At 49.3% G+C, this 11,017-nt stretch overlaps 1 protein-coding gene across 1 annotated transcript; it reads right to left on the bottom strand.

Moving 5' to 3' along the window:
• Window positions 1-1,866: 1,866 nt before the first annotated feature.
• fgf16 (fibroblast growth factor 16) lies at window positions 1,867-6,253 on the bottom strand. The gene is made up of 3 exons (XM_037461447.2): window positions 5,499-6,253; window positions 3,901-4,004; window positions 1,867-2,230 (listed from the first exon to the last, which is right to left on the bottom strand). The coding sequence occupies exons 1-3, from the start codon at window positions 5,800-5,802 to the stop codon at window positions 1,985-1,987; spliced, it is 654 nt and encodes a 217-aa protein (XP_037317344.1). The 5' UTR covers window positions 5,803-6,253; the 3' UTR covers window positions 1,867-1,984.
• Between the last annotated feature and the right edge of the window lie 4,764 nt (window positions 6,254-11,017).

Below are 11,017 nucleotides of genomic sequence, written 5' to 3'. Positions count from 1 at the left end.
TTTTTATTTCCCTGAATGAAGAGCTGTAACATTCGGCGATGAGAAGGCCGATGCGTCCTGAGCCCCCCCCCCCCCCCCCCCCCTGTATTTCACACCCTCACCCACCGCAAGGGCCTTTTGTCCCACTCGCTTCTCCCTACAATCTTTCATCTATCCCCCCCCCCCCCCCCCACCAACCCCGCCTCTCCCGGTATTGTTTTCATTTCTCAATCTGCCAGGGGTTTTTCCCCCTGCACGTCTTTTGACTTTTCCATTCCCTCCCCGAGGGGAGCTCGCTCTCACAGCTCACAGATATCTGCCAGTGGAGAAACATTACAACTATTGCAGATGTTGAAACGTCCGCCCCGTCCGCTCTCGGGGCCTAGAGCACCGCCGCCGCACAATCCGTGCTGGTTTCTATGTTGCAGCTGTTCCCGTCCCATCGGGAAGCCGGCGAGGCCCCAATGCAGCGGGCAACCAATCAGTGGCCAGAATCCGGGCCGACGCGTGAAGACGACGAGGAGCCGGGGGTCCAGTTGCACGAGGAATTTGATTTTGTACGCTGGAGGTAGGCGGACTGAGACCTGCAGACGGAGCTGTGCACATGGCTGGGTTGGGTTCCCTGGGAAGAAGAATCTGCTGTACCTCCATTTGTTTTTAGACAGCAGGACAAAAGGCAATGCGGGTTTTGCTTTTTTAACAGATTACATTTGAGGGGTTTTGATGATCGTGTAGAATAATAAGGGCCTCACATTGAGTTATTGTAAAGATAATGAGCAACGGCTAAATGCTTTAAGTCCAGACAAAGGAAAGCTTAACTGGGTCAGTTCATTATCAGGTGAAAACCAACAAAACCCTTGATTTGTCTTCATGGGACCACAGATTTGATCTGTTTATCAAATATATCAGATCAAGGCATTGTCATCCTGCAAGCATGGCTGAAAATAAAGAAATGCAACATTCACATAGATTCTATATCTGTTTTTAATATGGACATCATATTTTCATCCAAGCAAAAATAGTCTCTCACGATGAGTTCTCAATAGCAGGACAATTTTATTGTCATGTTCATTGCAGTTTTTTTTTTTTTGGTGTAATTTCAGTAGAATCTACAGTCCAGATAACTTCAAGTTCATTACAAAATAAAGTCTTTGCAATAAATAAATATATAGATTTATATTTAACTTTATACGTAGAAAATAAATATATATTGTACATCTCATAAATAGGATCGCCCGTATGTACACCTCAGCTGCTTGCATTTTCAGTAATGTTCCTGATAACATTACACGTCTCCACCCTTTGAAAAAGTCCATCACATTTCTTTACAGCCGCATTGAGAGAAGTGCTTTTGTCCCGAGCTTCAGTCACTCGTTTTGCGCCGCGTGATACTTTATCTGGACGTGACGACTTGGACTCCAGCTGCGACGGGGATGTGCAGTAAGTGCTCTTTCATCCCTCGCACGTTCATCTCAAGAGACTTTATTCCCCTCTTTCATCTTTTATTAGTAAGTCAACTTAATAACTGGAGTCCACCTTCTTCCTTGGTACCTGACCGCCTCCCACCCGTCTCACTCTTCTCCCCACTGGTACGGAAAAAAATGTACAATGTGAAATCTGGCGTTTTGGTCTCGCACAAATGAATTCATCCCCCCCCCCCCCCCCCCCCCCGGCAAGTCGGGTCTGCTCAAACACATTCCTCGCGTTGCGTGTGTCACTTTAGTATCAAAGCATTGACCTCTGAAAAGCGGCAACTCATTTACATCCACCCTCAGCGAGGCCTCCCCCGCGTCTCTGTCCATGCAGTGGTTTTACCAGATTACCCCCCACCCCCCCCCCCCCCCCCACGGACACCCAGGAACATGCACGAAGCTGATGTCCGTGCTCGGCAGTGGGCCGAGGCGCAGACCGAGTGACCTCAGGGGGAGCTGAGGGCGAACCGTCTGTGACCCGTCCAAAATATCCACCCCCAACCTTCTTGTTTTCCTGCCCCCGTGAGCACTGGTCACCTGTACTGGAACAGTTCCCTGTACGCTTGAGGGATCTTTTCAATCTCCACCGGCCTCGGCAGGAAGTGGGTGAGTTTCTGGTGTTTCTTAGTCCGGTTGCCCTCCCGGGGCGAGCCGTCTTTGTTGAGCGCCACGTAGTAGAGGCGCCCCGTGTCCGTGTGCTTGTACAGAGTGGACGCGTAGGTGTTGTACCAGTTCTCCTCAAACTGCTCCCTGAACACGCATTCCGCCGTCAGCTTCTTCTGCAGGAGGGGGGAGGGGGGGGGGGGGGGGGGGGGAAACACACACGCCAATCAACTGACGAAATGGTGGAAGAAGAAGAACATTTGCAACGGAGACGCGGATTTCACACAGCAGCAGTTATCAAAGATCCCAGTCGCCGCTGACAGGGCGCCGTGAGCTGTGGCCGCGGGTTCAGCGGGGGGGGGGGCGCAGGGTGAGTGAGTGAGAACAATAAGAGGCAGCCGCGCTCCTCGGGCTGCTCTGCCGCCAAGACCAGCCGCTCATGCAGCAAGAAGCATGGAACCTCCAAACCAAAGGCCAAACGTGACCCCCTTTGTAAAGTGTTGCTGTCTCCTTGTTCTTTTTCTTCTAGTAGGATGTGGCTCTTGCACACGGCAACACACTTAATTATTATTTTTTTATTCCTGCAGCAATTTTTGTTGATAAGCTGTCAGGCTCTGCTTGGCTGCGGCTATGTGGTGGAGCTGTTGTCTGTAAACAGAGGCCTGGAGGCACATGACCGGGCCGACTCGCACACACACACGCACACACACACACAAACACACACATGCACACACACGCACGCACACACACACACACACGCACACACACGCACACACACCTCGTTGGATCAAAAGCTCGTCAAAGTCTGGCGGTTGTGGGACGGAAGCACCCTTCAACCTGTTTCCCTCCCCCCTTCCACCTCCTGGCCTCTCCGCTCCAGACGGATGAGTCCGGAGCTCCTCTTCCCCTCCCCCCCCCCCCCCCCCGGCAGTCAGGTGACTCATTTAGGTGTGCAATTACCCCCATCCCCCACAAATCACTGACTCTCACCGTCAACCACCACGCCCCCCCCGGCCCCCCTGCCCGCCAACCCCTAGGGTCAAAGCCCCAGGATGCCAGACTCTGATAGCGCGCGGTAACAATATCTGCACGTTTAACATAATGGCCGCGCTTAAAAAGTGGCCTCTGTTCAAAATGTGCAGAGCCCCGGGGGGGGTGGGGGGGGTCTGGGCCCTGAGGGGCCCTCGAGTAATGCCCTGGGACACCTGATCCAGGTGACCCTCACATACTTCCCCTTCATTGTCTCTTCATCTCTTCCCTTTCCTCCAGACTTGAACCACAAATGACAGGAAGTCAGCACGGCGACGCGTAGAGCTCGGGACACTCTGTCCGCTCTGCTGCACGCCGCCGCCCGGACTCGAGTCCAGCTGTGCACAGAGAGATCGTCTCCGTTCGATTCCCCCCCCCCCCCCCCCCCACGGCACACATCTCCAAACATTCCTGTCTCCACTTTAGGGAAATATGTAAATATTTCTGCCTATCTCAAAACGAAATGAAGACGTCGGTTCTCTCTCTAAAGCTGCAACATCGGCCTTTCCTTGAATCCCTTCCCACGAATAACCAGTGCACCAGGCTTCTTCTTTTTTTTTTGTACTTTTGATCGTTCCTCGTGGAATCTTTTCTCTTCATTGATTTTCCCGTACATATGTAAGCAGGAGAGGGAAGAGTGTGAGACCCTGTAGAAGAATCGTGCTTGTTGTGTCTCACTGTGGTTTTCCCATCCGCCGGGAACCGTGATAACAAGCTGACTCTCAGACTGCTCCGGAAAAAAATGTTTTTGACCGACTGCTTGTGAATGGGACCCCGGGGGCTGCATGATGAGGGTGGTTTTTTTTTTTTGACTCACCGACCCATAGAGCTCTCCTTTCTCATTCATGCCGAGGTAGAGTCCAACGTCCACCCCTCTGATGCTGACCAGGCCCACAGCCAGACTGATGAACTCCAGGATACCTGAGAGGTCAAGCACACGCAGTACCGAAAAAAGAAAAAAAAAAACAGTTAGGAAAGCCCCCCCAAAAAACACCCTGCTCATCAACAAGTAGCCTCCATTTATGTGAGGAAGGCAAAACATGCATCATTTTTTTGGGACCTTCAGGACCAATATTTTATTGCATTATATAGTCCAAGTGGCTTTTTAGAGTATTTCTACATGGTAAAAACAGCTTCTTGCATCTGCTAGTCTCAAAAATGTGCTGTTTTAAGGTGCAGAGAAGACACGTGAATAGACTGCATGCATTTGGTAAATATTTATTTGATTCACTTGCTTGTATTTAAGTCCGTTCTTAAGAACATACATCAGTCCTAAAAGGGTTGTTTGTGACTAATAATGTCTACAACCTGTCTGTGGGACCCAGTGGCCACTTTCATGAATCCGAGAAGTGGAGAAGGCTGCTGACTCACTGGAAGTTACAGTAAAGTGAACATGTGTCCGTTCAAAGGCAGCGACACAACCAGTAAAATGAAAAGCTATTGGCTGTTGTTGATGTGTAGGGGTTAGTCAGAGGATCCAGCTGTGCCGACTGGCAGAGGCCAGCATGCAGCCACCTGGTCCCCATCTCCCCGACATGATGTGATGCCAGAGGATGACAGAGAAGATCCCTCTGAGTTTTTTTTCTTCTTCTCTTTTTGGGATCAAGAGTGTGTTTTACGTCCCTCTAATCAAAGCCACGTCTCCCTTGCAGCTCCGACAAAGACCTTGCATTTGAAAACTAAGTGAAGCCAGAGACAAACACGCGGACCACCCATCCCTGTACACCGGCTTGTTTTGGCTCAAGTCTCAGCTTCAACTCTTTCCTGAATTCCACATTGGCCATGCTTTAATTTGGGCTTATTCGACTCTTTCCGCAGCCAGCAAGCCGGCCTGCACCTGTGAGATGCCTGCATGGATATGGGACGAGAGACATGTGCATGTCTGCACCCCCCCCCCCCCCCCCCACCCACCCTTCCTCCCTTCTTCACCACTGACCTCGTCTTGTTTATCATTCTCTCCACCTTGCTCCATTTGCATTAATGTTACCAAATCCTTGGCTCTGGGCGCGCTCTAGTTGTTTGCGCTCTAAGAGAGAGAGAGAGAGAGAGAGAGAGAGAGAGAGACACCTGCCTCCCCCCCCCCCCCCCCCCTCTGCGCAGTGGGGATTGTCAGAGGAAAAGGTGCGTGGCTCTGGTGTCCTGCGCGCCAGGTGCCACAGTGACGCACGAATGAGTGTTCACTGGGGATATGCGATGGGAAAACGAATTAGACCCACTTAACCCTGCAGCCTAACCCCAGCAGCCCGAACGGTACTATGATCTCATTTTGTGAAATGATGATAAAGTATTTAATAAGTCGTCGATGGTTAAATAATGGAAATAACCCTACGCTTCTGTCGATGGAGACGGACACGTGATGTGACAGTCTGGTGCGTAAAAAGAAAAGTGAACAAATGCGCATGAAAACAGCCTCACCAAATCTGCTGTGGTCCTGCCTTGTCCCGTGCACGGTCCCATTGGGGAATATCTCCAGCTGAAAGCCGGTCCTGCAGTAGAGCTGCCGTCGCCTCAGGATCCCTTTCAGGTGCCCGAAATCCGTCGGCGACCCCCGCTGCAGCCTCCCTTCAATCTGCCCCAGCCGCTCATTCAGGCCCACTGGAGACTCCGCTATTGGCATAGTCCCGAGTGCAGGAAAGCTTTGTAAATCCAGGTCGAGTGTCCCCAGAAAACTTCCGACCTCTGCCATTGTTTGCACAGCTGTCAAATTAAGCGACGGCATTTGAAATGCTCGGTGGTTCGAGGAGGGGAGAGAAAAGATGACCCGAGTCCAAAAGCGTAAAAAGCCAGCGCACGGTGCTCCTCCAAGACCAGGCAGCGTCCCTTCAGTTTATTGGACGTCCTTTGCTATAATCATCAGTTTGATATCTCTGTTTATCAGATGGAGAGACTCTATTATATACATACTCCCCACGCATTCTCACATTGGATATTCAAACACAAGCCACGCCTGGCTGGCATCCCTTTCTTGCGCGCATCACTTTGTTCACTGAACGCGTCCTTTCAGTCCAACTTGCCGCGGAAAGCTGCGTCTCTCCTCCGACGGAGCCAATCCGAGTCCAGCGCTTTCTTCCCACAGCTTCTGCGCTCCTGTTTGCGGTCCGACGCTGTCTGGTGAGACCACATCGCCCTCCCTCTCTGCAGGAAACCCTGGCAGCAGCTCGCGGGGCTTTAAAAAAAAAAAAAAAAAAAAAAAAAAAAATGCGCCGCAGAAGCAAATCGCTCAAACACCGACGGCAGCCGACTCAAAGGCGAAAAGTTCCATTCATCACGCACTGTCACGACAACCACTACGCCGCAAAGGCAACTCCGTGATTTGCCCTGACTGATTTTTGGTCACGCCGCATCCTCCGTAGGAAGCGTCAGGTTAACGGTTAAAGACCACGACGTGATCGGAACAAAAAGATCCAGCCTCTTGCGCAAGTATCAGTGGACGTTTTCGTGCATTTTTCTCCACCTCCTTGCTGGAAGCAGGTGCTTCCTCGGCCCCCCTGCACAACGTTTGCAACGTGCTGCAGCAAATCCAGCAGCTTAACCACTTGTAGGCAAGGAAGAGTGGGGGGGGAAGGGAACGTGTTAATGACGTTTAGGATCAAATCCGACCGCTGCAGATGCTGCAGGAACTTTTGCACTCATCAGAAGTTATTGGAGATGTAAACTTTAAAAAACATCTAACATTAAATTCATTTTTTTCCCCACTGAGTTTAATGCAAAGGAACAATCATGCTGGGTCTGGGTCAAACGGGAGAGACACAAAGATATACTTCTCTTACATAAATGTAAATAAAGATATTCAGATAAGCACTGTTAGCCCAGTTAGCGCTGTTAGCCCAGTTAGCGCTGTTAGCCCAGTTAGCGCCGTTAGCCCAGTTAGCGCTGTTAGCCCAGTTAGCGCTGTTAGCACAGTTAGCGCTGTTAGCACAGTTAGCTTGCTGTGAGCTGCTCAGAGTATAAAGAAATAGAATCTGTAAACACCAGTAGTGCCTTGCTTTTTGAAAATACTGGAACAAATGTCTTAAAGTTCTTTTAACCACCAGGGACGTGGTGTTATTGAATTTTTGTCTTTTCTGTTGTATATTTTTTGTTGTTGCTGTCTTTGTTATTCCTCCTTTTATCTTATTTTAATTTTTACATGGACTTTTAATATATAAAGTGTCATTTTTATATTCAAGTAGAGCACAAGTAGTATCTCGTATTTAAGCACTTTGCTTATAAAGCTAATGGCTCCCAGCCACTTTCTGCTGAATTGACTCTGATTTCACAACGCCACGACAGGAATGATGAATAATAGGTGTCATTTACGACTGAACGGGGATTTTGCATCTCTTCTGTGCCGAGTGGGGCAACAAGTCCCAACTTGTGGCTACGAAGAAAGAAAAAAAAATGCAGTAAAACACAGCTGTTTAGTGAAGACTTTATTTCTGTGCAAAGAGCGGAATGAAAACAAACTCTGCAAGCGTTTTAATTAGTTCACTGTTCTTGAGCTTTCAGTGACAGCAGGGAGGGTGGGAGGGGGAGGGCATGATTACATCCATAACACTGTTTAACTATTAGGTATGTTATTTTAGACCTCCTTCACGCTGTTTAAGAAAGCCCCGTCTTGAGGGGAGTTCTCTCCTCAGAGCTGCTCGTCACAAGCAGAAGCAGCCGCTTCCCTGCAGAGAAACACAAGTTATTGCAGGCTCTCGTTTCCATGATTGGTGACAAATAACATGTCAAAGTGTGCATGATTGTTTTTTATGTCAGTCTGAGGCTTTGAGAAATTCCCCCAGCTTCTTGTAATTTATCAGCTTTTGTGGCGGGGGGGCATTCTCTGCACCTATTCAGAAGCACACCTTCTTTCAGAGCTCCTCTGAGTGGGAAACCGTATGATTGACCCTCCAAAGCGCGCAGGCCTTTTTCACTGCTACTAATTATGCCACTATAAATCTCACGGGTGTGTCATGGCATGCATTGAAGTCCGAGGGGGGGACAGTGGCTTTCAGCTGGTGCGGGATGTGAAAAGTGGTGGGGGTGATGGATGCCCATGGGCCTCAGCTTGATGAATTGGGCAAGGGGGTTGACGAGGAGTCAGGGATGGTCGGGCTTTGTGCAAACAGACACCAGGGCCCTTGCTGCAAAAATAAATGGATGAAAGGAGGATTCGTCTCAGCGAAAAGGTGGAAGAAGAGGAACTAAAGAACAGAGAGAAGCGGAGAAAGAGAGAAAGAGGGATTGAGCGAGTGAACCACAGTAATAGACAATTAAAAGGAAACACTGACCCCCTTTTCTTCCATCCTTTGGGTTTTTGTACACTGTCCACCTCCTGTGTTCAAGACTGAAATCAATCTTAGAAGCTATTAGGTGTTAAAAGAAACATTTAAAAGGGGTACATTTTGATTTGATTTTTTTTTTTTTGCTAGCTATTAGAGCAACATCTGTTGCTGGTAAGCTGTATTTTATAGTTGACATGACAGATTTATGGCTGCAGACAAAAAAAAAAAATCCAGAGTTAAAATGTTCCCATGTGCTGAGAACCTGCAGTGAATATAGAAATAAAGATAATGACCTCAAGTGCACAACTTTAGCTTTGAAGTTGCTTTCCCATGAGTCACAGCCAGAACCAAAATTGAAAATGAAGTTACACTTGCAGCGGGAATTGGGGGCTAATAAGTGCCTCACCTGTTTATTTGGATTAGACGAGCTTCACGTGTCCTCTTCAGAAGGTTGAGCAAAGGTCGGTACGTCGCACAGACTCAGGTGGGTCTGATTCGATTATGGAGCTCGCTGGAGGCTCCTCGCATGCTTTTGGCAGACTCGTTGTTGAAGTCAAAGGAAGCGTCCCGGGGGAAATACGCTTTTCATGCTGAGAGTTAAACAAGAAGATCTATATACACAGCATGAAGCTGCACACAGCGGGCCCGGTTAGCTCTGAATAAAAACTGGAAATGGCTCACCTGGCTCAGTCCAAAAGCAACAAAATACTCCCATCAGCATCTCTGTGGCTCATGGATGAGAAGGTCATATCTCTGCTAGAGCTTGTAGCATCTGTGACCTTACAAGGTGCTGATAGATTTATTTATTTTTTGCTTTTGGACTTGCCATCTCCCCCGTCGTTATAGTAAGCTGAGCATGTCGTTGCATATGATATTTGGGCAAATTCCTTAAAAAGATCCTCTCCTGAAAGTCCTGAAACAGAGGAACCCCTCATCTCATGCTGGAAATGGTGGAGCCAGTCGCAGCCTCCCTCTGCTCTGATGGATGCCTGGTTCAGGAGAAGGCCTCCTGCTGCTCCTCATGGCGCACACATAATAATCAGATCTCCTCAAACCCCCTTTTAACCTCAGCCAAGTGAAGGCATGAGAAAAACACTGATGTCGATGTCAGCATTAGTGAGTGAGCGAAACCATGCATCTCATACCGCCCGGTCAACACCACCCCCCCCCCCCCCCCACGACGTAGAGTTTAGCTGCAGAGCGGCGCGCGAGAGGAGAGTGAGGACATCATCTGTTCTTATTTTACCTTTTTGTCAAGCAGCATGTGGAAAATGATCTTCGCTGTGAGTTATTTGCAGAGCTGGATTCCGTGTTATTTCATTCCCGAGCAGAGACATAACAGAGAGGGTCTCCTCTTTCACGCAGGTGGTCCTTCAGCCTTGTTCAAGGGCGCTTGTGTGCGCTGAGGCAGGGGTGTGAGGGGGGTGGACGCAGACAGATGCATGCGAATTTAAGTAATGGTGTAACGTTTCAGCGCCCGCTTTCCTTGGCCACCCCATGTAGAGATAGTGTTAATTAATTTGTTGGCTTTGCTTTTAAGCACTAACGAACGGAGCCCCGCCGCTTTTCGAGAAGCCACTAGTACGCAAGGAACACAGCCTAAAACCAACATTTGTTGTACAAATTGCTTGCATGTGTTCTTGGGAGAGGGGAAAAGGATCCTTGTCATGGTGCACCGACAGCGATGTCCCACTCGTTCTCTTTTCTCTACACTGGTTGGAATGTTTTACATTTGTCTCCAGCATTTTGGTTTAGCAGTCAATTATCCTTAAACTTGGTGGTTTTGCTGTTTTCATTAGTCGGCGGACTTAAATATAAACTGGACCACTAAATGCTTTATTTAATGGCGCAAACGTCCCGCTTAACCGTAGGATTTGGACGCTTTCGACGCGCTGATTCATCTGATCCTGTGCCACAGCCGCTCATCCCTCAGTGCGTCTTCGGGATGGGGTCTGATCTCGCCGTCCACCCCATCGCTCCTCCACCCGTCCGTCCACGCCCCACGGCACCAGGTGCGGCGCCACAACACCGACGGCGGCCCGGCTCGCGCCTCTCAGCTCTGCAGGGCCCGCGGTTCTGATGTCAGAGAGTGTGTGTATGCGCGATCATGATCCTGTCTGATGAGGGAACGGGGCCCTCAGAGCTGAGACTATTATTCTTACAACAACACAGAGCAGGAATCTACCCTCAAACAGATGTTAGGAGCCCTTTGTAGAGCCTTTGGCACGGGGCCCAACCCTACCTATCTGCGCAGCTATTTACATGGCCATCCAGCTGCTCGGGCTCTTTTCTTCTTCTTCTTCTTCTTCGTCTTCTTCTTCGTCTTCGTCTTCTTCTTCTTCGTCTTCGTCTTCGTCTTCGTCTTCTTCTTCTTCTTCTTCTTCTTCTTCTTCTTCTTCTTCTTCTTCTTCTTCTTCTTCTTCTTCTTCTCTCTTTCTTTCGTCCCCTCTCACCCGGGCCTGTGTCTTTGCATCCACATTCCCCCCCCCCCTCTCACTCTTCCGCCCTTCTTCGCTCCCCTCACTGTTTGAAATGAAATACCCCTTCTCGTGTAAACTTTGATCAATCAAATGTACTAATTTGTTTAGCCCGAGGAGACAGTGACATACTGACTCAGGTTCAGCTCCAGAGGGATGAAAAAGGCCAGGCGTCCCGTACCTCAGAATATCTGGGTCCTGACGT

The sequence above is a fragment of the Pungitius pungitius genome, chromosome 2 (assembly GCF_949316345.1).
Source record: "Pungitius pungitius chromosome 2, fPunPun2.1, whole genome shotgun sequence".
Lineage (NCBI taxonomy): Eukaryota > Metazoa > Chordata > Actinopteri > Perciformes > Gasterosteidae > Pungitius > Pungitius pungitius.
This window is presented reverse-complemented; position numbering and strand designations above follow the sequence as displayed.

Excerpts from the sequence above, each read along its gene's own strand:
- fgf16 (XM_037461447.2), bottom strand. The coding sequence starts at position 5,802 with ATGCCGTCGCTTAATTTGACAGCTGTGCAAACAATGGCAGAGGTCGGA. Across the intron at positions 4,005-5,498 it reads GCAGGACCACAGCAGATTTG|GTATCCTGGAGTTCATCAGT; the intron begins GTGAGGCTGTTT and ends TTGACCTCTCAG. Across the intron at positions 2,231-3,900 it reads AAGGAGAGCTCTATGGGTCG|AAGAAGCTGACGGCGGAATG; the intron begins GTGAGTCAAAAA and ends CCCCTCCTGCAG.